Source organism: Cololabis saira, chromosome 12 (genome assembly GCF_033807715.1).
Source record: "Cololabis saira isolate AMF1-May2022 chromosome 12, fColSai1.1, whole genome shotgun sequence".
In the NCBI taxonomy this organism is placed as follows: domain Eukaryota; kingdom Metazoa; phylum Chordata; class Actinopteri; order Beloniformes; family Belonidae; genus Cololabis; species Cololabis saira.
The window spans coordinates 35,960,972-35,977,561 of record NC_084598.1 but is presented as its reverse complement, the minus strand read 5'-3'; the positions used below and the strand labels follow the sequence as shown (position 1 = coordinate 35,977,561).

The 16,590-nt window shown below is 43.3% G+C and overlaps 1 protein-coding gene across 2 annotated transcripts in view; it reads right to left on the bottom strand.

The window, feature by feature from the left end:
* mgll (monoglyceride lipase) overlaps window positions 1–16,590 on the bottom strand; it is a 58,047-nt gene that overhangs the window by 2,445 nt on the left and 39,012 nt on the right. For both annotated transcript variants that reach the window (XM_061736735.1, XM_061736734.1), the window contains 3 exons: window positions 12,231–12,341; window positions 11,982–12,071; window positions 5,587–5,802 (listed from right to left, as the gene is read on the bottom strand). In XM_061736735.1, coding sequence (XP_061592719.1) covers window positions 5,587–5,802; window positions 11,982–12,071; window positions 12,231–12,341 — 417 coding nt within the window. The remainder of the gene's footprint in view (window positions 1–5,586; window positions 5,803–11,981; window positions 12,072–12,230; window positions 12,342–16,590) is intronic.

The window sequence follows — 16,590 nt, the reverse complement described above, 5'->3', positions numbered from 1 at the left end:
GGATAAGTAAAATGGATCACTGCAAAAACTCAAAATCTTAACAAGAATATTTGTCTTATTTCTAGTTAAAATGTCTCATTTTAGTAAAAGAATCTCATTACACTTAAAACAAGACTCATCACTGGAAAAAACAACAATTTTCACCTGTTTCAAGTAGATTTTCACTTAAAATAAGTAGAAAACTCTGCCAGTGGAACAAGATTTTTTTGCTTGTAATGAGAAGATAAATCTTGTCTCACTGGCAGATTTTCCTACTTATTTCAAGTGAAAATTTACCTGAAATAGGTGAAAATTGTGAAATAAGTTATTTTTCTGGTGTTATTTTTCTGGTGATGACTCTAAATGTTGAAATAGCAGTAAAACCACATTAATTGATGAAATGACATAAGGGATGGAAAGGGGGGATGGCAGTTTTACAGGGGGGATGATTTTGACCGTTTTGATTACAGGGGGGATGCCACCCCCCCTCATCCCCCCTCAACTCCAGTACTGATTACACATTTATGTAAGTGCCTGAGACAGTTGATTATGATTAGGCAGCGATGGACTTGGTAGGATCCACTGACTTAGCAAACAACAACTACATACCACTTAGTGGCAGTAGTGCACCACTTTCACTGTAATCACCAATAAAAAAAGTAAATGACAGCAAAGAAGAAGGGAAAAAAGAAGATAAATAAAATTGAGCGATGAGATCAGAATTGAAGAGGGTGAAAAGGTTTCTGTAAACACTGCAATGGCTGCGATAATGAGAAGAACTGACTCACTCAAAGGCGGCAAGGGCATCAAAACAAATGAACAACAAAAACTCCTACCTAGCGGTACACCCTACCCAATCAGCACCAAATCTACTCCGACGCCCACCCAACAGGTTTTCAGTGGCAGGTACATAACAAAAGGCAGAAGTCCCTAAACAAAAGGCAGAGATGTATTATGGACCCATAGCGGTTCCTGAAACTTCTTGTTATGGTTTTGGTAGTTTCCTGTTTTATTTTGAAGCCCGTGTCTTTGTGTTTCAGTTCTAGTTGGACTTTCCTGTTTCCCATCTGCGCTGATCGTCTGCAACTGTGATGAACGGTGATGTACAGAGCTATGTATGAATGGAACTTCCCAAACATTTTGAGCGAACTACTAGCATAAAATAATTCAAATTATTAGTGAAGAAACATCTCTTAAATAAATACATACAAAACTTATTTAATTATTATTAAATGGCTATTGGTTTACTAAAAATGGTCATGGGTTCAAGTTACGATAAGTGATTATAACTTAAACGTATTGTAGATAACTATACAATGTTTGAATTGGTTGATGCTATTTAAAGAAGGTATGATTTTGTATTGTAAATGCATTACATCTAAATGTTTCGGAATGACTGTAACCTTAGAGTGTCAAAAGGAGCACTGGTCTTATTTGACAGAAATCTAGAATATATTTCTCTGTATATTTCATTGTATTTAAAAATGAATGGTGCCAGAAAAGCCATCTGTTTAACACGCAAATAATTTTTTTTCTATTATATTCTTTTCTTTTTCTTCTACTACCTCTTTAGGTAGGTAATTTAGGTAATTTTTGTCTTGTATTGTATATTATGTGTTGGACCCCAGGAAGAATAGCAGTTTTGCTGCAGTTAATGGGGATCCAAATAAAACTATACCTATAACTATAACTGTGTCTCGTGTATATCTGGTCTTGTCTTTCCCTTGCACCCCGCTGGTCCGTACTGTTTCCTCCCTCCGTGTTTCCATGTCAGGGTTTGTAGTTTTGGATTCTTGTTCCGGTTTTTTGCCATCCTGCTAAGCAGCGCTTTTGTTTGTTTTTGTTAATAAATCACTGCTTTTTGGAACTCCTGCCTCCTGCTCTCCTACATGTGGGTCCGACTCCAACCTCATTTCCTAAAGCTTCTCGTTGTAGGGCCGTTCCTCATATTGCTCAAGCCCTCATCAAACTACTCACTCACTCACTCATCTTCTCCCGCTTTTCCGTTACCGGGTCGCGGGGGCAGCAGCCTCAGCAGGGATGCCCAGACTTCCCTCACCCCAGACACTTCCTCCAGCTCTTCCGGGGGGAGTCCGAGGCGTTCCCAGGCCAGCCGAGAGACATAGTCTCTCCAGCGTGTCCTGGGTCTTCCCCGGGGTCTCCTCCCGGTGGGACATGCCTGGAACACCTCCCTAGGGAGGCGTCCAGGAGGCATCCGGTACAGATGCCCAAGCCACCTCAGCTGACTCCTCTCAATGTGGAGGAGTAGCGGCTCGACTCCGAGCTCCTCCCGGGTGACCGAACTCCTCACCCTATCTCTAAGGGAGCGTCCAGCCACCCTGCGGAGGAAACTCATCTCGGCCGCTTGTATCCGTGATCTTGTCCTTTCGGTCACTACCCAAAGTTCATGACCATAGGTGAGGGTAGGGGCGTAGATTGACCGGTAAATCGAGAGCTTCGCCTTTCGACTCAGCTCCCTCTTTACCACGACGGTCCAGTACATCGACCGCATTACTGCGGACGCTGCACCGATCCGCCTGTCAATCTCACGCTCCATTGTTCCCTCACTCGTGAACAAGATCCCGAGATACTTGAACTCCTCCACCTGAGGCAGGACTTCCCCACCCACCCGGAGAAGGCATGCCACCCTTTTCCGGTCGAGAACCATGGCCTCGGTCTTGGAGGTGCTGATTCTCATCCCTGCCGCGTCGCACTCGGCCGCAAACCGCCCCAGCACATGCTGGAGGTCCCGGTCTGATGAAGCCAACAGGACAACATCATCTGCAAAAAGCAGAGATGAAATCCTGAGGTTCCCAAACCGGATCCCCTCCGGCCCCTGGCTGCGCCTAGAAATCCTGTCCATAAAAATTATGAACAGGACCGGTGACAAAGGGCAGCCCTGCCGGAGTCCAACATGCACCGGGAACAAGTCTGACTTACTGCCGGCAATGCGAACCAGACTCCTGCTTCGATCATACAGAGACCGGACAGCCCTTAGTAGAGGGCCCCGGACTCCATACTCACTCAGCACCCCCCACAGAATGGCACGAGGGACACGGTCAAATGCCTTCTCCAGATCCACAAAGCACATGTAGACTGGTTGGGCAAATTCCCATGAACCCTCGAGCACCCTGCGGAGGGTATAGAGCTGGTCCAGTGTTCCACGACCGGGACGAAAACCGCATTGTTCCTCCTGAATCCGAGGTTCGACTATCGGCCGTAATCTCCTCTCCAGTACCCTGGCGTAGACTTTCCCCGGGAGGCTGAGAAGTGTGATCCCCCTGTAGTTGGAACACACTCTCCGGTCCCCCTTTTTAAACAGAGGGACCACCACCCCGGTTTGCCACCCCAGCGGTACTGTCCCCTTCCTCCATGCAATGTCGCAGAGGCGTGTCAGCCAAGACAGCCCTACGACATCCAGAGACTTGAGGTACTCAGGGCGAATCTCATCCACCCCCGGTGCCCGGCCACCGAGGAGCTTACGAACCACCTCGGTGACCTCGGCTTGGGTGATGGATGAGCACGCCTCCGAGCCCCAACCCTCTGCTTCCTCAGTGGAAGGCATGTCAGTCGGGTTAAGGAGATCCTCAAAGTATTCCTTCCACCGTCCGACAATGTCCCCAGTCGAGGTCAACAGCTCCCCACCAGCACCATAAATGGTGCCGGCAGAGTACTGCTTCCCCCTTCTGAGGCGCCGAACGGTCCTCCAGAATTTCCTCGAGGCCGACCGAAAGTCCTCCTCCATGGCCTCCCCGAACTCCTCCCAGACCCGAGTTTTTGCCTCCAAGACTGCCCGAGCTGCGGCCCGCTTGGCCTGCCGGTACCTATCTACTGCGTCAGGAGTCCCACCGGCCAACATAGCCCGGTAGGACTCCTTCTTCAGTCTGACGGCATCCTGTACTTCCGGTGTCCACCACCGGGTTCTAGGATTGCCGCCACGACAGGCACCGGAGACCTTGCGTCCACAGCTTCGAGCCGCCGCGTTGACAATGGAGGCAAAGAACATGGTCCACTCGGACTCGATGTCCCCCGCCTCCCCCGGGATCCGAGAGAAGCTCTCCCGGAGGTGGGAGTTGAAGATGTCCCTGACAGAGGGCTCAGCCAGACGTTCCCAACAGACCCTCACAATCCGTTTGGGTCTGCCCGGTCTGTCCAACCTCCTCCTCCGCCAGCGCATCCAACTCACCACCAGGTGGTGATCAGTTGACAGCTCAGCCCCTCTCTTCACCCGAGTGTCCAAGACATGCGGCCGAAGGTCAGATGAAACGACAACAAAGTCGATCATTGACCTCCGGCCTAGGGTGTCCTGGTGCCACGTGCACTGATGGACACCCTTATGCTTGAACATGGTGTTCGTGATGGACAAACTGCGACTCGCACAGAAGTCCAACAACAAAACACCACTCGGGTTCAGATCGGAGAGGCCGTTCCTCCCAATCACGCCTCTCCAGGTATCACTGTCATTGCCCACGTGAGCGTTGGAGTCCCCCAGTAGAACAATGGAGTCCCCAGTTGGAGCACTATCAAGTACTCCTCCCAGGGACTCCAAGAAGGCCGGGTACTCCCCACTGCTGTTCGGCCCGTAGGCACAAACAACAGTGAGAGACCTATCCCCGACCCGAAGGCGCAGGGAAGCGACCCTCTCGTTCACCGGGGTGAACTCCAACACATGGCGGCTGAGCTGGGGGGCTATAACCAAGCCCACACCAGCCCGCCGCCTCTCACCCTGGGCAACTCCAGAGTAGTGGAGGGTCCAGCCCCCTTCAAGGAGCTGGGTTCCAGAGCCCAAGCTATGTGTGGAGGTGAGCCCGACTATCTCTAGCCGGTATCTCTCAACCTCACGCACAAGCTCCGGCTCCTTCCCCCCCAGCGAGGTGACATTCCATGTCCCCACTGTGAGGGTTGATGTCCAGGGATTGGGTCGTCGAGGCACCCCGCCACGACTGCTACCCAGCCCACAATGCACCGGCCTGCCATGGTCCTTCCTGCGGGTGGTGGGCCTACTGGAAGGCGGACCCGCGTCGCCGTTTCGGGCTGAGCCCGGCCGGGTCCCACGGGCAAAGACCCGGCCACCAGGCGCTCGCCTACGAGCCCCAACCCCAGGCCTGGCTCCAGGGCGGGGCCCCGGTGACGCCGATCCGGGCGACGTAACGGTCCTTGCTCTTGTTTTATCCATGTTTGGCTTGTGAACCGCTCTTAGTCTGGCCCGTCACCCAGGACCTGTTTGCCATGGGAGTCCCTACCAGGGGCGAAAGTGCCCCCGACAACATAGCTCCTAGGATCACTCGGGCACACAAACCCCTCCACCACAGTAAGGTGGCGGTTCAAGGACTAACTAACTGAGAAAAATGTTTTATACTGTCTTTATGTTTCCTGTTTTGTAATCAACCCTCTGATAATATGATGTCTAGCCCCCCCGTAACACACACGCACAAGGACAGAACCTGCAAATGATATGAGGTGTTTTGATAGCCTTCATTTTTTTTCAATCAACATATTTCAGTATTTAGTATTCAGTATGAAAACTGCTTTATGTCACCAACGTAAAACATATTAGGACATATTGGACTCAGCTTGGAGAGAAAAGGAAAAGAAAAGCCTTCCCACCTTGAGTTTCTTGTCTGAACTGGCAGCGTTCTCGTACATGGTCCTGGAGCCCCGGATGTCACAGAGCTTGTCATCGTCACCGTGGAGGAGCAAGAAAGGCCAACTGATGGAGGGGATCTCCTTGTCGATACGCGCCGTCGCCCCCATCAGCTGCACGCCGAATGACACTCGTAACCTGCCGTGGTAGTTCAGCTCGTCAGAGTCGTACCCTTCCACCTGCCAGGAGACACAGAAGAGTTATGGGGTGAGAAGATCGTTTAGCTTGTCACATCTCTGCCGTGGAAACTAGAAAGACTCTGATATATGGTTTTTGTAATATTTTCATATTTGGATGGAACTTTCTTAACATAAATCAACTCAGAAAGCTGTTAAAAAACAGTCATTTAATAAACAATGCATGATTTAAGCCTTTGACAAAAGGCATCTCTAAAAATAAGCTCTTGTCTGTACTTGTGTTCTTGTGGAATTACAAGTCTGCATCTTGACAACGGGGGTGTAGGTCATATTTCATCATGATATGATATTACATTAATTAAATGGATGACAGATCAATGTTTGCCAGTATCACAAAATCTGCCACGACATGATTTTCATTAGTTTTGTTTCGGGGGCTAGTGGTAGTTATGAAACAATATCATGGTGAGTGAACACAATCACTTCCCTTCACATCACAGTGCAACAAATAACTAAAAAATAATTTCATGATCTAATACCTTAATAAAAATACACCACAAAAGGCCTCTTGATAACACGTATTCATGAGCACGGATGGATTATCCATCATTAAAGTGATGAAGTCTGATGGAGTGTTACAGCCCCGCTGGCTAAGTACAGCTGAAATCCCCAGATGTGTCTCGCTCTGACCATTTTATGGAAGATGGATCCAGCGGAAACCTTTGTACACTTGAGATGGCAGTGTTTCCCAGAATGCATTTTAAGAAGCTTTCATGTGATGTAGGGTATTTCCAATCTGTGTTTGGACTTAAAAGGTAGAGCCTATTTTATAATTCTTTCAATGTTTTTAGAGATGTGAAGCTTCACTAGTTGAGCTGTGACGTCATCAAAAACTAACCACAGCAATATCACAAAAACACGGAGCCGTGTCTTCCGTTCTTCTGAAGAACGTTCTCATGAGATTTTAATTTAATTTTAATTTAATTTTAATTTTATTAGTTTGCACACAATAAAAGTAACACATGCAATCCAAATAGTAAAACAAATGTGACAGGAGAGGTCAAAAAGCCAACAGGCTTATGCAGCGGACCTCCCTTCAATTTAGGAAGTAAAACAGTAATTACAAAAAATCAAAAACAAAAACACAACAAGACGAAGACAAAAAAAATCAACAAAGAAAACTTTTAATTCACGTTTAATTTTTAATTCACTCATTTAATTCACATTTTTTAAATGTGAATTAAATGAGATGATAAATTTCTTTTAAAAATCTCTAGAGAAGCAGAGCTTTTGATAATGTGAGATTTGGAGTTCCATATCTGTACACTGCGATATCTGAGGGAAAACTGGCCGTGTTTAGTTTTATAAAAAGGAAGATGAAGATGATTGATCTGTCTAGTATTATATGAATGTATTTGAGAATTATATGTGAAAAAATTACTAAACGATAGTGGTAAAGAAAAAGGCAAAAACATATGTTTGTATAAAAACACACATATCTGATGAATGATGAGATGAGATGACCTTGCAAGGTATGAACTTCTGAATAGAAAGTCCAGACTTGGTGTTCTTCATACTGAAAAACGGAAGCAGTTTTCAGCTAGTGATGTTAAAGTTTGCTGAACCTTATTTTCAGATCCTTTCTCATATTATAAAGACTCTACACCTAGTTATGATCACGGCTGCTGGCTTTTTTGCAAGATGCTCCCGGCACCATCAGCAGCAGAAAGGTACCAATGAACCAAAGCCCAGCATTCAAGGCAACTCACTAATTTAATGGAAACAAGACACAGACAGCAAAAATATTTAACAAAAAAAAAAAGAAAAAAAACTTTGTGGCTAATGGACATGCTGTCACCTGGATAAATGTTGGGCGAAGCCACAGACCTTATACACAAGGTGCTCAAAGTTTCTTCCCTCCTTAAGGGGAGTTTTTCCTTGCCACTGTTTGGCTTAAGGTTTTTCTCCCACTAGGAGAGTTTTTACCTGCCATTGTTTATGTAATAATTGCTCGGGGGTCATGTTCTGGGTCTCTGGAAAGCACATAGAGACAACTTCTGTTGTAATAAACGCTATATGAATACAATTGAATTGAATTGAATTGAATACACAGATGAGTCACGAAACATAACTGCTTTTTTGGGTCTGATTTGACATTTTTTGGGGACACTGCAATTGAACTCAAGCTAAAACTCAGCTGAAGGTTCAGTTACGTGATTGACTTTCACCACACGGGTTTAAGTGACCTGCCAAGTCTGTTATGTATACAACACACACTATGGAACAATATCTCTTCCTTGCTTCTGACATTATCTCCAAGTACTCTCTGACAATTTCTCCTAACTTGCAGTAATATTGAGATAGAGATTAGTTACTCATAATGCATGTGGTTTAGCTTTGAAACTAATGCACAAAGACTATTGGCTCCTCCGAGCGTTCACATGGACTAAACAGTCCAGACCGTCTGACCTTGCCTTTCTTAGTCTGCATGCATGCACGGCTCTGCAGATGTAAACGCAGAAATACAAAACCATAACATTTCATAATGTCAATAACATTTTGCCCAGTTCATTTTACTTACGCTGGTATTTCATTCTCAACACTCATCGAAACGAACAAAGCAGCAATATGTACTGCAGGACATGGTATTTAAAAATGAATAGTGCCAGAAGAGCCATCTGTTTAACACGCAAATAATTTTTTTCTTCTTTTTACTAAATACAGAATAAATACATATAAGTATAAATATAAGACTGATGACACCAGAAAAGCAGGACAGGAAACAGTTTACAAATAAAGGTGCCACCACGACCTGTTTTATGGCATTCGACAAGTTTCATACGTGTCTAAAGTAATACAAACTGTTCCATAGTCTTGTATACAGTAATACAAACTTTCATCTCATGCACACCTGCCCGTATCTATTTAGCTTCTTTGTAAACATAGCTGGGGTCTACTTGAGAATGATTACTCTGAAATAACACGACCTCCGCTCACAAGTTCCTGAAATGCTGCCTTGAAGATGAAAGACATTTTTTTCCACGATCAAACAATTCCTTGACCCCATTGCTGCCGGGGCAGACTCATCCCACAGGATACCACTCCCATCAGGATGTTGTTCGTGACAGGTATTCATAACCATCACTGCTCGGCAGCGGAAAAACACATTCTCCCGGGAATCGGAGAGGATACCACTCCGGAAATATTCAGCCAGGTCGTGCTCCTTACTGTCAGATTGTTGCTTTTAGTGTCAAGATGACCAGACTACAAGACGCTACATCAAAATAACATCTTATTCCCAGCCTGACAGTTGTGCGTCGTGCTTCTACAAGGTCTGTTTGTGACTTCCAGGACCACTCTTACACTTGTTTCCTTCTCATTCTTTACTTTCTTCCACATATTTTTTGTTGTGCACACATCACATCCCCCTCCTGCTGCTTCATGTTCCATGATTGTTTTTCTGCTTGGGCTGCCCTGACTACCTACACATGTAACTGATTACTTCACACCCAGGCTCCACTCTCCCACCTCCCAATGCCAAAGGGTCTTGGTTATAATAGTGCTCCAGTGTTTCTCTCTTATTGACCGTGTTTTGACCTTGCCTGTTAAGAAGTTACCTATGTGACATGATATGCACCAAGTTTTGTTGAGACCTCTTTCTATAATAAAGCTCTAAACTTGGATTTCAGCTTGCCTGTCTCTTGTATTGTGGGTAGGAATCCTCTGTTCCTGAGCAGATCTTGTTACACTGTTTGCAATAAGCCCAGTCCCTGATTCCTACCACAATCTGACAATCACTCCTACGATAGTCATTAAACATTACTTACATTTACCCTGAACCTCAAAATGTCCCAAATTGTTTTTCTTTTCCGTTAATTCTTTTATTTCCTAAAAAAAAAGTTTTTTCATGTTAAAATATCGCCTTCAAGTCCATTTTAGGGTGTATTTGAATACTTTTAGGAAGCGTCTCAAAGCTCTCGTAGTCCCTGGAATTTGAAAAAATAACCCAAAGTAACTTTGGGGATACTTTAAGTGATTTTGGAGAAGTAACTATAAGAAACTAAGCTCAAAGATACTATGTGCCACTTAAAGGAGACCTATTATGGCATCTAATACCTATTTTAAACAGGCCTTGAATGTCTTAAAAACAAGCTTTTGATTGTTTTTTCTAAATAAATTAGAAATTCAGTCTCTAAGCCATGTCTTTATCTTCCCCGTTTCTAACCTCCTCTATGAGGGATTCTGAGTGGGCGGGGCTATGATAATGAGGCTCTGTGCTGATTGGCTGCCTGAATGACGCGATACATCGCTAGGAAAAAATGTTAGGAGTTAGTTGTGGGTGTGGTTTCACGCATTGCTCCTGTCGTGACGTCACGACAGGAGCAGAATCTGAACAACTCGTAGATCCACATCACACCGGATGGCTCATCCGGGCGGCTGTACAGACACCGCAGAATTTAGTTGCTTTCCTCCTTCTCTGACTTGGCAGGCTGAGGGGAGACCACTTTATATATGTTAAAGCAAGAAAAAACTTGTTTTTCATAATAGGTCCCCTTTAAGTAATTTCTTGGTTTGGTACAGCTTTTGTATGACACATTTTGTTAACTACAGCTGATGTTGGTCATCTAAACAAACTGTTGGTGCTTTCTTTAGGTGGTGTATGTTTACTTTGGATGGAATTGAGTACAGTAGAGAGTCTGTTTTGCGTTTTTCCTCAGGTCCAGCATGGCTTTCCGAGACGTATTACGACCTTTTCCCACAGGACAAAAACATACATTCTGAGTTGATTGACTCTATATTGACTGCAGGAGTGAGTATGAGCAGCAACTCTTGTTTGTTGAAGTCTCTCTCTCTTTTTTTAATTAAACAATGTGAAGCAGTTATAGAAAAACTGATGCTGATGCTGAGACAGACATGAAACGTGAGGAGAAAATGCAGCAATGACGGAAGTATTCTGTGCGGCGGGAAAGTAATGCCATATATTTTGATTCAGAAATTGTTGAAAGATAATTGATATCATCATAATATGCGAGTAATATGTTACTATCACAACTGACAGAGTGCTGGGTCAGGTGCTGAGGTTTGAACTAGGGCTGGGCGATTTTGGACAAAAATAAAATCCACAAAAGACAATGGAATAAATTGTTTCAAATATTTTATTTTTATTTTTAAAGAAAAATAGCAAAAAATGTCCCTATTGGGAATGAAGTGCAATTGAAAGATACTGTAAATCCTCCTTGAGTTTAGTAAAGTGACAACATTTACAATTTTCTTGACCAAACAAAGATGACTAGACGAGCTCTGTCTGTAATGCAGCCAGCTGCAAAAAAGGAAAATCGATTTTTCCGATTTTCCTTTTTTTAACATCATCTTGATTAATAAATCCGATTTAGATTTAAAATCGATTAATCGCACAGCCCTAGTTTGAACTGTATCAAATGTTCTTCAGTTGGTTCCTCCTGTGGTCCAAAATGATGAACGGATGACTACAAGACTATGAAATGATTCATAAGAGGCAACCCCCCCCCCCACACACACACACACAATTTTGGTATCCAAATATTTTGTGAGATGGGAAATCCTCATTCAAACTAAGCAGTAAATGAGCTGACTGCCCCGTTGTGTCTCGTTCAGTAATCTACAGCATGAGAATCCACATGTTCATCCAGTTTTACTTGTCTGGACCCTGACAGGAACTTTTGTCACATGCCATTCATGCCGATTGTACCTATCGACCTATCCGTATCTATTGTTGAACCTGTGAGAACAAATTCCCACCGACTGACGGAGCAGAACGAGACAGGATGTGGGAGTGTTGATGTACGTGCACATGCAAGCACACAGACAAAGCTGAGGCACCAGCACCTGCTACCAAAGGTATGTGGACATGACCTTGTGCTTGTCTTTTGCCCTCCTGTGGTTAATATACAGTTATATAAGACATGGGGGTGTGTGAGGTCATTTCAATGTGATTATGGTTACGAGGAACACAATACAGCACAACTTCTGGAAGAAAAAAAAAATAATCAAAGTACGTTTTAGTGGGTGGTCTTCATCCTGGGATTGTCCAAAAATGCATCCATGTGCATGTAAGGACACACGGTTTTTCCCTAGGGACACTGGAAATCCTATTTTCAGCAACATCCGTACCTGATATTTCAATCCCAGACAACAATAAAGCACAAGAACACAGTCACACATCCACCACATGTGTCCTTCACCTGTTTTTGGTCCCGTGAGACCCATTTGGACTCGATGGTGCCCAGAGTCAGGCTGGGCAGCATGTAGTTGAGAAGCTTGGCCATGAAAACCTGCAAACATGTAAAACATAATGCAAAAAAATGAGGTTTTGGTAACTGTTTTTGACAATGTTTGGCCTTGAAAATATGACACCCTATCAGTATCAGCATCACTAGTATCAGTATTATCCTGCGCTGGTGACCTCACCGCAGGGACACAATGTGCTGTACCTTGAACGGTGTGGCCGACTCTGGATTCATCTGGATCAATGGAGCTATCAGAGCCACTCCAGCAAAGTCACTGGGTCTTTCACAGGCTGTCAGGATAGAGATAGCACCACCCTAAGACAGGAAAGAAAAGGCAGACTATGTTAAAAATAACTCTAATATTTGTAAAGTGTCATATCAATTTTCAACACTGCACATCAGGTTTCAAGCTTGTGTCTTCTATCAGGGCCCTTGGATCAATGACTACGTTTACATGCAGTCAAAATTCGGGTTATTGCTAATATTCCAGTTAATGAAACATTTGGAATATTCCGTTTACATGGAATATCCAAGACTAAAGATGTTTTTGTCCATCTTCTTCAAACTCAATATCTTTTTCTTTTCTTGCAGGATGAGATACCGAGCGTTACGGAGATATTGAGAGAGAACTATGAGAGTTCTGCTCATATATGGAATTAATCATTTGGGATATCTCGATCAAACCAGCGACACACGGAGAACATCATGACGCAATTCCCGTCATTTCCGCTTCTTCTTCCTGTATCCAAATTCAAAACAAATGCTGCTTCGCGCAACTTTTCGCTCACCTTCTTTTAAATCTCGCTATCCCCGTACTTTCTACTGTCTACAAATGCCAAAATGTTCATATCCTTCATTACATTTATGAAGTGATTTAGTCTCCTCCTCACTCCAAAAGTGTGGCGTGGTCTTGAGTTTCTCCGTGTTTATAAGAACGTCCTGGACTCAAAATACCAGGATTCCTTGTGAACAGAGCATGCGCAGAAAACAAATTCATGTTCCGTTTGATGGGGATATTCTGTTTGGCGTTTACATGACCGAATATTCGGGTTTTAAAAGGAGTAACCCAGGGGTCATATTCGGGTTTTTAAAAACATGAATATGAGCAAATTGGGGTTATTCAAAGGGGTTATTGGTGTTTACATGGCCGTGCAAATTCGGGTTATTGCCAATATTCGGGTTTTAAAAGGGTTATTGAGTGCATGTAAACGCAGTCAATGTTATTCATGGGGTCTGGTGGAGCCAGCCTTCCAGCTTGGAAGTCACCCAAACTACCACTGGCACCGCTGTTGCCTTCACCTTCCACATCCTTTCTATTTCCTCCATCAAGTGTTCATATTTCTCCACCTTCTTGCATTTCCTCTTCTTGATGTTGCCATAATTTGTTTTTTTTTACTACCTTCACTAATCTTTTTTGTTCTGGAGTTGCCCAGAAAGGGTTGAAGTTGCTCTTCGTTACGATGTCTGATCATAATCAGATCACAAAAGTTCTCAAGTCAAGGGGTGGAGGGGATTCTGTTTGGTGTTCCCAGATAAAGTTTTTGCCTTTTGCAGACGATGTGGTCCTGTTGGTGCTATTGAGCCAGGACTTTCAGGTCTCACTGGAGTGGTTCATATTTGAGTCACTCATGAGATTATGGTGGAAAGACCTCTCCAGGGTGTAAGCGAAGTGCTGCCACAAGTGGCGGAGGTTAAATATTCTGGATTCTTCTTCATAAGTGAGGGAAGAATGTAGCAGGAGACAGGAGACAGAATTGGTGGTGGAGAGAGAGTTACGCCAAAAGGCAAGGCTCTCCATTTACTGGTCGACCTTTGTTCCTTTAATCTTGAAGCATGGGTAGTGACTGAAAAAAGGAGATTTTGAATACAAATGCCTGAAATGTTATTTTTCTCCACAGGGTTCCTGGACTCTCCCTCAGATATAGGGGGAGAAGTTCAGTGATCTGTGAGGGACTCAGGGTAGCGGAGCCAATTAAGCCGGTTCAGGCCTGTGGTTAGGACAACTCGTGGATGCCTCCCTGGGGTGGTGTTTTGGTCAGATTCAACCAAGCCATAGAGCTAAAGATATGTTTTGTCTGGTCTGACTGTATTTGAGGATGATTTGTAGGAGAAAGCGGCTTAAAGTACCTAAAGTTTTTTTATTTTAAAGTCATGCGCGACATGAGAAACCTTAAGCTGTGCAAAGCATTTATTCATGCGTGCTCATTGGTGAACCATTTCAAAACTGAATGCTTTTTCATTTTAAGAATTTGATCACTCAGACGATAGCTGATCTACATCTAATACTGGTGAAGTAAAGAACTAGATGTACTAAAATGTAAAAACAACCAACAGTGAGCAGCAAAAAGCTTGAGCGATCCACAACAACAGTGTAAAACACAGATCACTTTGATGCTTCGATTATGAAGGCAGGGGAAGATGTTTCATCTGTAACAGAGCAGTGTCTTCTTCTAGCACAGAAGTAGGTGAGAGCTTCTGATGTGAAGGAGGAACACTCTCAGAGTTCAAGACTAACATAAAACAATCCATCTTTTGTTCAGATGTCTGTGAGTTTCCACCCCGCTCTTTTGTTGCCGTTACACTGAGAAATGTGTTAAAGTCACAGCACTCGTGGCACAACTACATCAGCATACGGCCACACCCCGGCCTCCAGGCTGACATTTCCTGTTTGTGATTTAAATCTGTGATAGGGCCATGATCATTAGCAGCCCAAACCTATTTCAATATCCTGCAGAGAACTTTGGGGACGGTTCCTCCTCTTCGTGTACACAACAAGCACAGGATGCACACACAAGAACCTGGATTCTGCATGGGCCACTTAACCCCCCCATCCTTTTTGCTCAGCCTCTCACTCTTTTAGTAAACTAACTGGCTTCAACTTTGCTTATGTGAACGCTCTTTGTCAGTTGTATGAATATTCATCAGCTTGAGGCCAATGACAGGCTCACTTCATGAAAGGAGGCACTGCAGGAAGATAGGACATTTCCCACCAGAAAGATTCACTTTCTAAAAAAAAACCCACACATACACACACTTCTATAAAAGCCACTTACATCCAAAATCACACACAGTTTCGGGCTAAAGAGGCCTATCACAGCAGCATCGGTTTCCTGTCATTTTTCTATCTTCCCCTCTTCGGACAAAGACTCCCAGTGTGCATCTGTTAACACCACAACACACTAGCACGCCCACATAGACAGAAAAATTTATACTTGACCAAAGGGTTAACATTTGTTTGGATGCAAGCAACTGTCAAATCACTTCTGCATATTTAATTCATGTTCATTATTGTTATTTCTTTTTCATAAAGTGTGATTTTGGCCACTGGTGTGCAGTGACGGAGTGAGATATTTGTGAACAGGGAAAGGGACAGCAGGAGGATTGAGACAGTAAGGCTCTTTGAGTGGCTGATTAGAGGCCGCCTTCCACTTTCTGTCTCTGAACTTTGCTTCCAAGTATGAATGCCGGTATTGTCCGGTTGAACTCGGACAGTGGGTGGACTTGAACTGTTAAAAACTGCCCGAGGAACATACAGTACAGACATGGCATGAATTATACAGCTAAAACACTCACATTACATGGTCTAAATTTAAAATACACTGACGTCATGTGACCTAACTGGCTTGTTCACTCTCATTAAACTAAGTAGATAGAAGGTTAAATAGTTTAAATCAAACATTAACAGAGAAATTAAATATGACTCAAAAGCTATTACATTGCATCAAGTACTCTACAGTCCCTATACTGAGAATGTAATACACATATAATGACAGATAGATAACTAAATGAGACTGCAGAAGCAAATACTTTACAGTATTTTACATTCATTTTTATTAAGTGGTTAATTCCTCGACTGACCAGTAACGGCTGACTCGAAACGTGAATACCCCAAAGTTAAACTATTAATCTTTGCAGCTGGAATAAACATATTTACAGCCTGTTTCAAAACCAGTTTGATTCACATAACTGTATTTAACATCCCTGACAACTGTACTTAGAGACTGATGTTCCACACCCGTGTTGGGTTAAGTGACTGGGTCAATGACGTGACGACTATATTTTCCGAAAAACTGATTTATTTTCAATTCAAAAAAGGTTTAAATGGATAAAAAAATACCATATATATGACCTACCTGTCCCACATATGGACTCACTTGAATATTACAAAAAATACTAGTTATTTGGGATTTTGTTGTTTTTTTAAGTGTCAAAATGTCATGTGGTGCGACCGTCCGACCGAACTCTTGTTTTGAAAACTTTTTTGAAATCACTCTAAATGTATTTAAATCAATCTTCTGCCCATCTGGCATGATTTCCAAAATGTCTTGTCTAAATCTATAAGATTTATACACATTTATATTTATATTTCCATCATAATATACAAACAAAGTTTGACTGATGTCCATTTTATGAAATATCATGTGACGCGACCACTAAAAAAACAATCATTTTTGTATAATACTGAAAACTTGTAAAAAAAAAAAAGATGTCAAGATGTTAAGGAAATTAATTTATTTTAATATGAATCATGGTTGCACCACATGACTTTTTTTTTAGGCTAGTG